This window comes from Phalacrocorax aristotelis, chromosome 2 (genome assembly GCF_949628215.1).
Source record: "Phalacrocorax aristotelis chromosome 2, bGulAri2.1, whole genome shotgun sequence".
Classification (NCBI taxonomy): domain Eukaryota; kingdom Metazoa; phylum Chordata; class Aves; order Suliformes; family Phalacrocoracidae; genus Phalacrocorax; species Phalacrocorax aristotelis.
In genome coordinates, this window is record NC_134277.1 from 47,234,671 (window position 1) to 47,249,721 (window position 15,051).

Sequence of the window (15,051 nt, forward strand, 5' to 3'; positions counted from 1 at the left end):
GGCAGCAAGAGCTTCTAGTTGATGCTGATGCAGTTCAGCTTTGGCGTGTATCAGTTTCACGCTTCCATTTAGGCATCAGAAAGGACATGACAGTTTCCCTGAGAGGAGCAGCACTCCAAGCAAGTTGAAATTGACTGTCGTCTTTTCCCTGTTCAGTTCAGCCTGAAGGCTAGGAAGAAATTAGAAAGAAATTTCTTTCAAGAAATTAGAGCTTTGTGGGTGAGGTTACTTAAAATCAAGATATCTTGAATATTCTTCCTCTCTGGATCTGAGAGCCGAGGTACATGTTCTGGTGGTGGGAGCCAGTTGGAGCAAAATTGCTTGAAATTGTGGAGTAGTTGGTTTCACAGTGGAGATGTTTCAAAATCCAGTACTGGATAAAATCAAGTCCTGACATTTTTTTTTTTGTACGGATACCTTCATAGCTGCAAGAGAGGGAGCCTGAGACTGTGTCTTCCCCTCGTTGCCAGACCAATGGAGAAGTGTCACTACTTTTCTTAATTCAAACAAATCAGTTACCTCCTTATCTGTATTTTGACTGCTAGTGCAATAAAGAAAACAAGTTTTCTGACTTATGCCTCTGACATCTCAAATATGCACAATAAAAGTACCCTGGACAGAATTACTAGCAAAGCGTGACTAGGGGATACCAGCAGAGCATCTAATGGAGGGACATTTACTTTTCCTGTTGCTTCTGTAGACTCCTAATTGCTGCAAAATGCCATGGAACTGAGAATTTGTTTATAAAGCTTTGAATACCTGATTGCTTAAAGAATTTGCTAGTTTGTGTGCAGGGCTGCAGCCTGACTGGCTGGGGAAGGCCTGGGCTGGCCATGGAGAGTGGTGGCTGATGTGCTGGGCCTGGTACTGCTGCGTGTTAAACATCTGCCTGCCCAGATAGTGGGCTGGTCACCAGCATAGCTTCCCCTGTCTGTGTATTAGGGGTGTCAGCTCAGGGCTTGAACCCCTGTGCATTTTCGGTGTTGAAACCGTGATTTGAGGCTGGTCAGCTGTTTGAAAAGGTGACTTCCTGGCCTTCTGCAAACAGGCAGTCATTGGACATGCTGTTTTGTGGAGGCTGGTGATCCAGGCTGAACTGCATTTCAGTCTTACCACTGCTGTGGTTGATTTTCAGCCCTTTCCTGAGTGGTGGGAGTGCAGCTGAGGGCTGAGCAGCCTACTGCCTGCCTGCTGGGAAAGGCAGGCTCCCGTGAGAGAAGCAGGGGTAAAGAAACAGAAACAATGCTGTTCAGTGTAACTGGGTGACTTCTGCCAGCGCTGCTCCATTCCTGAATATCTAACTCAGTTAAAAAATGGATGATCCTAAAATTTGAGGCTCTTCTGAACTTTACGTAAGAGATACTATGCAAGAAGCTGCAACAGCTCTGTGATAATTAACAGTGTTTGCAAATCTGACATATTGCTGCTTCTTTCAGGAATGACTTAAGTAGATTCATTGAAAGTCATTTTTTCTATACCCTCACTTTCCTGACATGAGCTGATTGAAGAGATTATGAAGATGCTAATTAAAGATGTTAAAGATGTTTCAAGATGTTAATTAAAATGATAAGAAATAGATCATCGTGTCTTGCCACTCAACCTGTTTTTTTTCCCCCTCTTTAAGGTCATGGAGGCAGAACAGACCAAAACAAGAAGTGAGTTGGTTCACAAGGAGACTGCAGCCAAATACAATGCTGCCATGGGAAGGATGAAACAACTGGAGAAGAAGCTGAAAAGAGCCATCAATAAATCAAAGTACGTTTTACATTTGGAGATTAATTTAGTGGTGAAATATGTTTGGGGGAGATAGTGATTCTGTGGGGTTCTTTTCAAACTTGTGGAAGTGTGTTGCCCTTTGTACCTCTCCCTTTGGTCTCCTGACTGCATGTACCAGCCTCACAGCACAACTGGTACTGGTATTTGTCCTTGCATTTGTTGTTCTTCTGAGTGTCTTTTGAAGCATCTGACTTGATGGACTTGGTGAACTAAGTGGGATAAGAAATCTTTTCTGGGCATATTCTTGGTCTTGTTCTAGTGCATTGAACCCTTTGGTGGCACGTGACTTGAGAAACAGGCTCATGGGTTTTATGTAGATGGTGCCTACAGAGCTGCAGAGCTCTCTGAGTAGATGTTTCGCAGGTTAGGATTGTTTGCAGTTTAGTTCTTAGGAGAGCAACAAAGCAAGTGACAGAAACCTGAAAGGTGCGAGACTGCGTCAGTGTCGCATGCTGTACATCAGACTTGTTTACTTCCTATTGCTGCCATAGCAAAGCTGTGTGAGGGCTGTTCTTGGGGAGGGAAATGCAGTTCAGAGAGCATAGCTAAGCAGCAAGTGTCATTAATAAATGTGTCCACATTTGATGTGTGGTTTTGCTCTGTTGCAGAGAAGTGAAACAGCTTTTTGTTCAAAACCTGTTTAAAATTTTGGCCCTGTTTACAACCAATTTTTAATCCTCTCTATATTTCACCAACATTTTCTTTATATTTCCAGACTGTAGCTTGTCTAAACAATCTGCTTTCTGTATTTAGCTTTTAATCCCTCCATCTAAAAATGACTTTTTGGTGAAATCAATCAACTAAAAATCTATTTTGATTGGTGTTTGCTCAATTCAAGAAAGGATTAGCACTTCTCAAGGAAGATTCAAGCATGTGTGCTGAAACAGCTTAGCAGTGTGGCTTTGTAGAATGAGCTGTATGGTGTTTTGTCTAGCACTGCACAGGGACTGTGAAAAAAATCATCAGATCACTAAATGACAGATTCCTCTGGATAAGAGCAGTATTTGAGAAGTGGTTTGGCTGCTAGGAGATGCTTCCTAACAATAAGATGTATACATAAAGACCCTGATAAGTTGTCAGCAGGGTCCTACATACCTTTTCATAACGATGATGGTGCTGAGCCTGATGCCCCAGCTGCCTCTTGTGTGATTTGTCTTCTGAATCTTTGTTTCCTTGCTGAAAGTACCCTCATGAGAGTGTTGTCTTGTGTCATTCTCCTCAGGATAAGCTGATTTTCACTTGCGTAGAAGGATCCCAACATACTCCTTTGTCTCACAGCAGGGCTGACTGCAGCATAAACCACCTAGGTAGGGTGTTTTGGAGATCCTTTAACAAGGGGTGTACAGAAACACCAATTCTAACCTAGTGTTAAAGTGGAAGATGCCTGATGGCACAAACAGGCTGTCATACTACATAGGGATGTTGGAAAGGTCAGTCGTCTCTCAGCATTGCAGTTTTCATGTAAAGAAAAATTGCAACTGAGCTGAAAACACCAGTGCTGTCAAGTGGCTACATAAAACAGGGAAATGTAACTGGCTATTAGCTGCTTTTCAGGAAGGATTTAACACCAGCAAACTGCTCTGCACTTCCCCCTGGGTGGTGCAAGAGGGTTGGCTGTAATGCCCTGGCATTTCAGGCCCATGTTGTCCATCCTCCCTCTCCACAAACTCATGGGAATGAGTTGCTCTTTTCCATGCAAAAAATGATCTGTATTTGCTCCTCACTTCAGTCTGGATTAAGATGCTTAAAGCATCTTGAAAGTAAGACTGGGACAGCCTGGAGGAAAGTAATTTAGATGATTTGCCATGTAAAGTTGATAAGCAGATGATTACTGGGGTTTTTTGTTTTGTTTTGCTTTTAATTTTTGTTTCTGGGTGTTTACTTGCTTGTAAGCTACGAATGTGCATATGGCTGCATGTTCTTAACGGTCTTCTGGCTCAGTGCCTCTGAGCTGTAGGATAATGAACTGGCCAGTGTTATATGGTTTTTGGAAGTAACTTTCTGCTCTGGTGACTTGGGCAAAATGCCTTTCACTCTTCCTGTCATCTACTTAAAAAGCACTTTGCTTGCCTGTGCAATGTTATAGACTTAGACAAGTGATGATGTAGGACCCCGATTGCATCAGTGAACGATTCGCCAGCCCTGCTGCATCATGGACCAGGTTTCAATAGTTACAGGGTCGCCAATGTAAGAGAATGAAGTGACCCGAGGAGATGCGAGTCCCCTGCCAGTGCATTGCTTTCTGCTGGCATCAGATGCCCAGCTGCCTGTTAGTGATGAATGAGGAAGGGGGCTTATGTTTGAGCTGCTAAATGTTAGGCTGTTGGTATCCTTTTCCTGGCTTAGGCAGCATCTTTCTTGTCTGTTACCTGTAAACATGCCTGCTTATAGGTGCATGTGTATGTATTTGTGTATACACACACGTGTACGTGCACACGCACACACAGAATCACAGAATGGTAGGGGTTGGAAGAGACCTCTGGAGATCATCTTGTCCAACACCCCTGCTTGAGCAGGGGGCACAGGAATGCAACCAGGCAGGTTTTGAATATTTCCAGAAAAGGAAACTCCACAGCCTCTCTGGGCAGCCTGTGCCACTGCTCTGGCACCTGCACAGGGAAGGAATTTTTCCTCATATTGAGATGGAACTTCCTGTGTTCCAACCTGTGCCCATTGCCCCTTGTCCTGTCACTGGGCACCTCTGAAAAGAGTCTGGCTCTATCATCTTGACACCTGCCCTTCAGATATTTATAAGCATTGATAAGATCCCCCCTCAGTCTTCTCTTCTTCAGGCTAAACATACATGTATATGTGTGTGTCTGTATATATGTTTTTCACACCACATAAATGCACACATGCTCATTTGCTGATAGAAAGGGGACTTTTCACCCAGGCTTGTGGAAGCTGATGGGAGGTTAGGATTCCAGCCTGGTTGTTCCCTCCCAGTTACCACCAGGGTAAGGAAGGGAAAGAATTAAGTCATTTGAGGTGAGTAGGTTTCACTGTTTTCCTTGCACATGTTTCTCTGCAACACCATTTTGTCGGTGTCTCTGCCCTTCCGTTGCTTTGGGGTACGGCTGTAGGAGTCCTTTAAGTGTTGGATCCATCCATTTTACCATGCCTGGCAGGTCCATCTGTGTAGGCTTTGGCAGGGTTATGTCCCAGCAAGGGAAGGCAGAGCTGCAGTTTGGCTGGATCAGCATCACTGGAAACATCAGACTTGGCTGTGCATTCCTAGTGATGGTAGGGAGGTTAACTGAAAGCATAGAAGCTGCGAAATAACCTAGTCTCAGGGAAGTGCACATCAGTTATTTTGTATATGACTGTGTAGGGAATTAAACCCTTCAAAGCATATAGGACCAGAAAGCCAGTTTTACACCCCCGAGTTCTGGTCCACAGTCCAAAATGTAGCTGTAGCAGGACTTACAGCTCAGAAGAGGCCTGCTGTCAGGGTAGAATTATGACGAGAGTAGTTACCGTTCTGTTTCATATAAAACCATATCTGATTATCTCTTCCACACATTCCAGGAGAGCTTCAGAGAGGTGAGGAAGGTAGTGAGCCTGGCTAAAAATCAGGGCTTTTTTTACTGCCCAGTGTTATGTCAGATGATATTGGCTTGTGGGCTTCAAGGTTTTGAAGCTGGAATGTGGTTTCTAGGCTTTGTACTGCACCTCTTGTGCTCCTGTTCTCCTGCAACCTCATAAGCAAGTTTTATTGTCTATAGTGGGAAACAGACCAGGTGTGGCACTGTCCTCTGTGTCCAAGCAAACTATTGGAGAGCAGTGCAGGGAGAGGGAAGCACCTCATGGGCCACTGGAGGGAAGCGCTGCACCCTTGCCTGGGGTGCTCTGACCACCCTTCATCCCCTCTTCTGCGCTGAAAAACCTAAGAACTGCCCCTCGGCCCCCAACATCTGAACATGAGGAAGTCTAAGGTTCACCTTCTGTGGGGAATTTTCATGTGCTGTGGGCTCAAAAAGTAGGTGGATACAGACAGGGTACCTACGCCTGAAGCTGGACATCGTATTTAAATGTCTTGCAGAATCTAGGCCTGAAGGAATTCTGCCGTCAACTCCAAAAACTGGAATTTTGTGATTTGTGTTTAGGTCAAAAGACTCAGGAGAAATTGATATATTAGAGGGGAAAAGAAAGACATTGAGAGCACATGTAGGTGTTCTATCATCTAGATAGGAATCGCTTGGGATTACAGTGAAGCACAAAATAGCTACGTTAATGCTACGAAGAAAGCAACTCCCACGCCAGCACTCTGCATTCAGCCCAGTGATTGTAAACAATTGTTCTGTGTTTTTCCACAGACCTTATTTTGAACTCAAGGCGAAGTACTATGTCCAGCTAGAGGTACGTATGTAATTCAGATCCATCTGAAACTCTTTACTGCTTATGGTAAATACTGAAATTACATCTAAAGTGCTCTGACAACCGTGTTGTGTTTCTGTACAAAACCAATTCAATTCAAAACCTCTTCAGCAATCTGCTAAGCACATTTTAAAGATAAAAGACTGAGAGGCTTTGTTTCCTTGTGTGAAATAAGAGCGTTTGCACCCTACTATTTACTGCCAGAACCGAAAAAATACTGTTTGACCATCTCTACTTCTCGTAGTTTGAAGTCTCTGGGGTTTGTTTGGTGTGGTTTGTTTTGTGTGTGGTTTTTCTTTGTTTTTGTTTTTTTTCTCTCCCTATGTTTTATGCGTCAGACTGTTTAACTGTGCTTGGGGTGCTCTTTTCTGTTCACTGGTTGGGTCAATTAACAGAACAAGTAACCTGCCTGCAGTACTCAAACATCCCGCAGATGTGAATTTCTGATTTTGGGTTTGGCAGAAGTGGAATTTTGGGTCTGGCTGGATAGGCTACCAGGGCTGCCTCTTTAATTTATTTATTTTTTCCTTTTTTTATCTCTGCACTACACTCTGTGTGGTGCAACGATGTCTGGCCAGTGCTTTGGCGCAGCACACCCCTTGCATGGCACACTGGCCCTGAGATGGGCATGGCAGTTGTGCATGGGATGATAATCCCTGCTATCACAGCCCTTAGTCTTGGAGCTGCCAGGGGTGGGAGAGCAAAGTTGCCCTAAAAATTTAAATGGAAGAACGGCTCTCTTTCTATTTGAGTGACTTTTGCTGCATGTGGCCCCCAAAAACTGCGAGCCTGGCTCCTCTGAGTTGAAGGGTTGTGGCTGGTGCTGTAGGTGTGTGGGATGCACACAGGGTCAAAGTGGAGCACGTTGCCTTGCCCTGTTGGCCACAGGTGCAGGAAAGCTCCAGCAGGGACTAGGTCAGCAGGAGCCTAGCTAGAAGATTCCCGTTCCTTGCCTGGGATGCAAGGTATGTCCCACACCTTTTTTGTGAGCTCTTCCCTGGGCTGCCAAATATGCAACAGCTGTTTGTAAGCCTCTGAGATTCTGGCATGCACCTTCTCCTTACTGGGATCCAGGCTGGGGCTGCCCTCTCCTCCTCTGGCTTGCCTGCCTGAGGAGCAGTGGTCAGCAGTTGCTGCTGCATGGAGCTGAATCCTCGCCGGTCCTGGGCTGGGTGCCAGCCCCATAATCCCTTCTGGCTAGAGGCATCTTTTGAGAAATCCCCTTTTCTCTGTGGGCAAAGGCTCATTGTTTGGGGGCCTGTTGTTCCTCTGTGACAGCTGCTCAGTGCCTTCCTGAAGCGGGGTGATTGTTTAAAATATATTACAGAAGACAGCACAGATTGCTTTTAATGTACAATATGAAACAGAGTTGAGACAGCTACAGATACACAAGCAGTGTTTTACCTTTGGGAGACAAGGTGTACAACAATTTTTTGCCCTTTCTATAAAACGGGGTTTGTGTCTGGGGACACAGAAACTGCAGTATTACAGCTGCCAGGGCTTGAGGCATGATGTTTTCTGGTTTGCAGGTTTAGTGACCAAGAAGTGATGGGCTTGATGCTCGGAGGAGAGTGAGACTCGGCCCCTTTAGGGACAACCCACAGCCCTGCTATGCCCTGCAGTCAGGGGCTGCCAGCAAACCCTTAGGGGTGGTTGTGGGATAAGGAGGAACGTACTGTTGCGAGCCGCATTAATGTTAATGAGAAATCCTGCTTGTTAACGGGGGCAACCCTGCTCTATGCTTAGTCAGGGGCTGTTACAACACCCCAGAGGCAGTCCCAGCCCCTGGCTCCCATGGTTTGCCTTGCTGCTGTTTCCTTCGCAAGTGGCACTCCCATCACCTAGATGACCAACCCTGGCTTCTGCTAGCTTGCCTGTACAGAGCCAAGTCACGTGGACACATAATGAACTGCATACTGCGCATTGTTCATAGTAAAAGCGCATCTAATACCTGTCTTCCTTGTTAGCAACTGAAGAAAACAGTGGATGACCTGCAGGCAAAACTGGCTCTGGCAAAAGGAGAGTATAAGACTGCCTTGAAAAACCTGGAGATGATCTCAGATGAGATTCATGAGAGGAGACGATCCACTGCCATGGGGCCCCGAGGATGTGGTGTGGGTGCTGAAGGGAGCAATACCTCTGTGGAAGACCTGTCAGCGAGTAAACCAGAGTCAGACACTATCTCCAGTGAGTACAAAGTGCTCCTGTGCCTGGGAATATCCTGTGGGCGTCATAAGGAATGCTGAGATGAAGGTTGCTCTGTGTATTCTGCAGTTTGAAATTTGCTGGCTGTTGTGGGACTGTGGCTAACTTGTTATACTTCTTGTTATTACAGAAGTTGATTGTATTCTTTAATAGCCTGTTCTCAAGGGGAAGGGATATGAGTTAAGTGCATCAGCTGTTTCCTTAGCATCACTGTTGTTTTTTGTACAGTGCTGTATGGAAGGAACAAAATTGATGTACTTCAAACCATACTTTTAATTTTTAAGCCAGTGATGCTGCTGTCAGTGACTTGCCTGAGGTGTTTGCAAGCTGTTGCTGAGGCAGCAGTGCTGTTTGGAAACAGACCTTTTGGATCAAGAGCTTGTCTTGCAGTGCTGGGCCTGAGGCAGAGGGACTAAAGTTGTGGTCACAGTAGCACAGAAAGGCGTGATGCTCGCATAGGAGGGGTGTAAGGGTAAGCTCCTTTACACCGCAGGATCCTTTGCCAATATGTGATTTCAGCAGAGCATGTGTGCTGTAAATAAGGGAAGCGAAGAAGCAGCAATATGCTAATGCAGTGTACCAAGAGGCTCTGTATGAGAGGCATTTCCCTTAGGTGACCACCGAGCAAGCTCCAGGCCTAGGTAACCTCTGCTTTCTGGGGGCACATGGGGACCTTGCATTGCAAAGACTGGAATGGGCTGTTGTATTGTGAGTTTGTTTCTGTGAAAGCAGAGAGATTCACATTGCATGTGGCCTACTTTTTTCTCCCTCCTGGACACTACTTTTCCCCTTCTTGATGCAGAAAGTATTTTTCTTTTGATTACCCCCCCCCCCGCCCAGTCCCACAAATCCTGGTTTAGTTTGTATCTTGGCTCCATTTCTGCAGGGAAAAGCCTACGTCAGGATTGCAGGAGTTCATAATTACACAAGCCCAGTGCCCAAAGGCTGAACGTGCAGTTCCCTCATAGACACTGGTGCATACTGGTGCCGAGGCCTCGTAGGTCCATGGTACAGCCTGCCTGTGCTGTAGGAGCTGGGAGGCAGCCCTGGTCTGGCCTCCATCCTCTGCAGTGGCAGGAGTTTTTGTGTGATGTGCTGGAGCCCTCTCGCTCAGTACTGTGCAGCGGGGACCTGAGTTGCCACAGCAAGTGAGTGCAGTGCCTGGGCCAGCTGACATAATGGGGTTTTGGTATGGCTGTGTATCTTCTGCCACCCTGAAGTCCCAAGGCTGAGCCTTCCTGAGTTAGGCAGGGATTGCCTCTTTGGATACCCACAAGTCCCCCCTCCTTGCACCTCCCAAGAGCCTTAGGTGTAACTGAGTTGAGGGTTTTCTAGTGCTGAAGGAGTTCAGGGGCCTGGTGTGTAGGGGGCAGAAAGAGCCAGGACAGCTAATTCAGAGCAACCAGTTGCTGGCCCTCCTGGCCACTGCTGAGGCTGAGGGCAAGGACTGGGAGCACGGGCTCATCCGTCTCTTTGAATTGCACAGTCTGACATGGGTGGAAGGACTCCAGGTTGTGCCTAGTGCCAATGCAGAACTGGGTTATGACAGGGCAGGACTAGCATCCTGCCAGACATAATAACCAAAATAGTGTTGTCAGGTTAAGCCCTTGTGCATTGTAACAGGGGGTGTGTGTGTTTTCCACCAAGGAGATCCTGTATCTTGATTTCTGTCTGTTGGAGTTGAATAAAACACCTCATCATCAGCAAGAGTTTCTTGGCCCTAGCAGTTGCTCTTGTGTCTTATGGTAAGTTTAGATGGTGATAAGTAAGCTAGAGTTTAAGTTGTGCTTGTTGTAGACAGGCTGGTGTTAGTGCTTCTTGGCAAGCAGAGGACTCCTGTAATTGGAAACATCTTTTTTTTCCCCCAACCTTGTTTTGCTTTCACCCCCTGCGAAATTATCTGTATTGGACACCATATATTGATAAAACACAGCGAGCGAGAAGAAAGGCCACTCTGCAGTCTTGGATTTGACATCGTTAAAAACAAAATAACAAAACCTAAACCATGACAAACTGTCTCTGAGCTCAAAGTGTCCTGGAAAGGGCTCAAGAAGGTGGATAATGCTGTTATCCATTTTACGTTTGAAGGCTTTTAGGTCAGTTCTGTAAGTTCTGCAATCTGCGAATACAGCAGACAGAGACTGAATATCTCTGCAAAAACCATGACGGCAGCCGCCTCTGTTGGCACCCTTCGTGTCCGAGTGGTGCACGTGAGCCCCAGGCTGCTGGGGAAACAGAAGAACCACTTTGAAACTGCTCCTTTGAGCCATTTCGTTAACGCTGCTGCTTTGCTCCTGCTTTTCTTTCAAGGTGGTTCTGAGCCTGTCTAACAATGGCAGGAATTGCAAGGAGGAGTAATTGAAGATAACCTCAGGTCACTGTAAATATCTTGCTGTTCGTGGGACTTCTTCAGGCCAGTGTGATTCCAGCACACATTTTTGTTGTGTAGAGGCTGATGCATGTAAAAAAAACCTTCTGATCCCAGTGGGACTACTTGTGTGCGGAAGTCTTTGGTTCACAGGTCCCCATCCCACAACGAGCCAAGATTGAAAAATGTTGAATTTTAGCAAAATCTACACCCCTATGTTGCACAAATCAGAACCTTCTTTAATGGATACCTACTCCTCTTGCTAACAAAGAGCCTGCAGCTTAATCTAGCCAGACAGTTTGGGAGCGCTTTGCTTTAATTATAATACAGATCTGAGCAAACATGAGCAGGGAGAATGAGACATGTGGGTGGGGCTTTTTTTTAATTTGGTGTTGCTTGGTGATCTGCATCCAAAAAGAGATCTTGGGACTTCATGCTGGATTTTAACTGCCAAAGTGGGAAGATAAGGTAGAAGCAATCTGCCCCTGGAGCTATGTCTTTCTAATTAGTGCCTTAAATAACCAGGAATCTGTGCAGGGATCAAGATGGTGCTGGCTGAGGCGGGCCCAGGGAACTAGGCCCTGACCAAAGTTAGGTACCAAAGACCTGAGGTGAGCAAGGCCAGCTGGGCAGGGGGCAGCAGGGACAGTATTAATCCAAGAGCATCTTGGCACAAGGAGCAGTAGCTAGTGGAGAGCTGGTCTTGCACAGCATGGCTGGCAGGCATGCTGTTCCTCAAAGCAGAACCAGGCCTTCATGATCCGTGCCGGAAATGCCAGGTTAAGGCTTTGCAAAGGGGACAGAGTACGAGAAGAGGCAGCCCGTGGGTTAGCAGCACATGTGTGTGTGGAAAATGCAAACCTGAGAAACTCCCTTTGCCTGGGAGGGTGCAGGAGCGGGGCAGGTTTGCTAACTGGAATATCCTTTGAACATTGCAGTGGCTTCAGAAGCATTTGAGGATGACAACGGCAGCAGCTTCATATCCGAAGAAGATTCGGAAACTCAGTCGGTGTCCAGCTTCAGTTCTGGTCCTACAAGTCCCTGTGAGGTGCCCACTCAGTTTCCTCCTGCGACACGACCCGGAAGCCTGGATCTGCCCAGCCCCGTATCCCTCTCCGAGTTTGGGATGATTTTTCCTGTCCTTGGCCCCCGAAGTGAATGCAGCGGGGCATCCTCCCCCGAATGCGAAGCGGAAAGAGGTACGCACAGCTGGATACGCCCTGGGCCAATGTTTTTCAGCTTTATAAAGGGAGCAGGAAAACCTTCTCAGCTCCCCTAGGCGTGTTGCGCTCTCGCTGAGCTCTGACCCGCTGGCCGCTTCCTTGGGGAAGGCAGTTCTCGAAGGCCCTGCATCCCGCAGTTATTGATGACATCTAAAATGTTTTAATTATTCTTCTCCTGGCTGGGAAGGTTCCCCAGTTCTGTCTGAGTGGAGGGGTTCAAGGTTTCTCACGAAATAAGTGATCAGTGGGATTCTGACGGTACGTTTATTTTAAGGAAAGTCTGAGTTTAAATTTTTTTTAAGTTACTGTCCTGCTTGCTGAAAATCCTGCTTTCCAGGAAAAAAAAAAAAAAAAAATGTGCCAAAAAGAACCTCTTGCAGGCTCTGCCAGCCCTTGCTGACAAACCCAGACTAGAGGATTACCACCGCTCTTGTGTACTCCAACCTAAGGCTGTTTACACTGTAATTTGCTGATGCAGTGCACAAGACGAGCGCGGCTTGGAAGGCCAACTTCGGTTCCATTAAAGCATCTTGCTCCTGCTCCTATATTTTTTTTCATGCTTTGGCAAAGGAAGCTGCAGAGGGACCCGCTTGAAGCTTAAGTTTGCAGAATGAAATCCGGGTTTAACATCTAGTTTAATCCTTTCTTTGCAGGGGATAGGGCAGAAGGGGCTGAGAACAAGACAAGCGACAGAGTGAACAAGAATAGGAGCAGCAACAGGAGCAGCTCCACTGAGGGGCTGGCTTTGGATAACCGAATGAAGCAGCTCTCCCTTCAGTGCATGAAAATCAAAGAGGGAATATGCGCAGGCAGAAAAGCTGCCCAGATTGGCTGAGTCCTTCTTGTGCCCTGTCCTGATTAATGGGAGTATAAATATTTATACATGAACTTCTAAGTGTTTGAAGAACATTGTGCCAATAAGATATGCCAAATCTTAAGCGTTTACTCTAAGAATTTAAAACTGCACTAAGGAGTCTAATTGATGTGGAGGGCTGACATTTTTATTCAGTAAATCCTTTGTAGGCCGGACAAGTTATCAAATGTTTTAAGCTGTGCTCGTATTTCACAGACTTTGTACATTGTTTTGTAGCAGCCTGGCTGAAGCAATAACTAGTAATGTTCCCGTGTAAATTCATGCCAGCAGGGGGTCTGAAATTCAAGCCAGACGTTTGCAGAGAGCGGTTTGGCTTCAGTTTTGTAGAAAAGCTCTTTAGATAGAGTGGATCTCTTGAGTGTAAGTGGCATATTCTTTAAACATCCGTATTTGTCTGTATTATGCTGAAACTGTAGAAATATTTTGTATACAGGAAAGCTGTTGCATGTGTGGGGTCTAAAAACCTTCACTTTTCCCTTGGTGCTCACAGAGAGAATAAAGATGAGTCATGCCTATAAAAACTGGTGTTAAGGGACAGATGGACAGAAAGGGGATGGTAACACTCAGCAGTGGTAGGCCCTTTCTAGCCACCTTCCCGAGCCTGGCTGGGACTCTGAGGGCGATTCCAGTGACCAAAAAGAGTTGACTGGCCCCTTGCCCTTCCCCTCCCCTGAGAAGTGAAGTATTATTTTTCAGCACTTTAAGTGTTTTTTTTTTGTTTTGGTTTTTTTTCCCTCAAAAAATGGGAGTCATAGATGTTTTCAGGACAGTTATAAGGGATTTGCCCTTGAAATATGCATGAAGGAATTGCCAGTGTAGATTGACAATGTGTTCTTAAGCTTCTCTGTAGGTTGTACTGTGTGGGGTTTTATAACTGTTAAAGGGACTCGGGATTTTAGTATGCCCTAGAGAAAGTGTTCAATAAAACTAGAAAGGGCACAGGCATGTTTTGCCAGCAGCTGTTAGGCAGTAGTAGTGTCTGGTAATTATGCTAATAAGTGGTAGTAAAAATCCTAGGACTCTTCAGTTTTGGTGGTTAAACATTTCTGAAAGCACCATTTTATCTAAGATGTTGGTTTATATTGTTAATTTGATGGGAATTTTAGTATTGCCCAAAGTATTTTCTATTCTATGTTTTTGCAGTCCTGTTGTATTTCGTCCCTGCCACAGCTTGTGTATCTATTCTCAAAGTTCATGTAAAATTCTTCACACTACAGTAAACATTTTTTGTTTTCCACATTTTGAGTCTGTGCAAGCTAAGTCTATCTCAAGCGCTAAGAACCAAACCTTCTCCTGCGGCAAGGTTAGCCTTTAAACAGTCACTTCCAGTTGAAGATTGCAGCCCAGCATCACTCTGGTATTACAGTCCTTCACAGTACGTGGACAACTGTTACCTCCTTCCAGCTTCCTGAATCCCTGCATCTGTGATTCACTTCTTATTCTGAACTGCACGAGACCAGAGCTTTAGTCAAGTTTTCCAAAATTCCTTACTATGCAGGAAAGAGGAAGGTATTCTGTTACCTAACACCTCTGTACTCAGTGCTGCTGAAACTTGCTGTAAGACCATGCAGAATTGGAGGTAAAGAAACCAGTTTTCATAAAAATTTGATTTGACACATTCTAGCTGTTAAGCTGTCAGAGCTTTAAATATTTATACATTTACATCTTCCAAAGACTTGGAGGCTGACCTCTGCTGATAAATGCTTAGGAAAGAAGTCAGTGGTTCCAACCTCTGGTGTGACCAATACTTGGAGAGAAGCTGGGACTGATGGTATGATATACAAAATGAAAAGCAGGACTCAAGTGCCACATTGTATGAAATGTTTCTACTTAAACCTTTGTTGTGAAGCTATTGGCTGTGCTGCATAGTTAGAAAAATTAGCAGAGGTAGTTGTGGCTGGATATCTTATTTTCTGCAGACTTGCCAGTGAACCCCTATTATACTTTCCTGGGTTTCTTTGGGTATTTGGAGGGGGGTGTTTGTTTTCTGTTTGGTTGGGTTTTTTATCCTCTCCTGCTATCAAATTTCCTCTCATCTTGCCAGTTCTGACTGGAACCCCCAACTCCCTGCACTTGGGCGATCAATTAATTTTATGTTCAGCAGGATATAAAAGCAGTCACGTGTACTGCCTTGCGTATGTCCTGATTGGGTTCAGCTCCCAGCAGGGTAAAACCATCGATGAGGAAGTATGAAAGGGTGCAGAACAACTCGCTATCCTCTTACTCTT

The 15,051-nt window shown here is 45.6% G+C and overlaps 1 protein-coding gene across 1 annotated transcript in view; it reads left to right on the forward strand.

The window, feature by feature from the left end:
- Positions 1-14,056, forward strand: part of SH3BP5 (SH3 domain binding protein 5) — a 54,103-nt gene extending 40,047 nt beyond the window's left edge. Inside the window, exons 5-9 of the mRNA XM_075083370.1 lie at positions 1,625-1,755; positions 6,093-6,135; positions 8,121-8,340; positions 11,665-11,925; positions 12,603-14,056. Coding sequence (XP_074939471.1) covers positions 1,625-1,755; positions 6,093-6,135; positions 8,121-8,340; positions 11,665-11,925; positions 12,603-12,784 — 837 coding nt within the window. The 3' untranslated portion in view covers positions 12,785-14,056. The remainder of the gene's footprint in view (positions 1-1,624; positions 1,756-6,092; positions 6,136-8,120; positions 8,341-11,664; positions 11,926-12,602) is intronic.
- Positions 14,057-15,051: the final 995 nt, after the last annotated feature.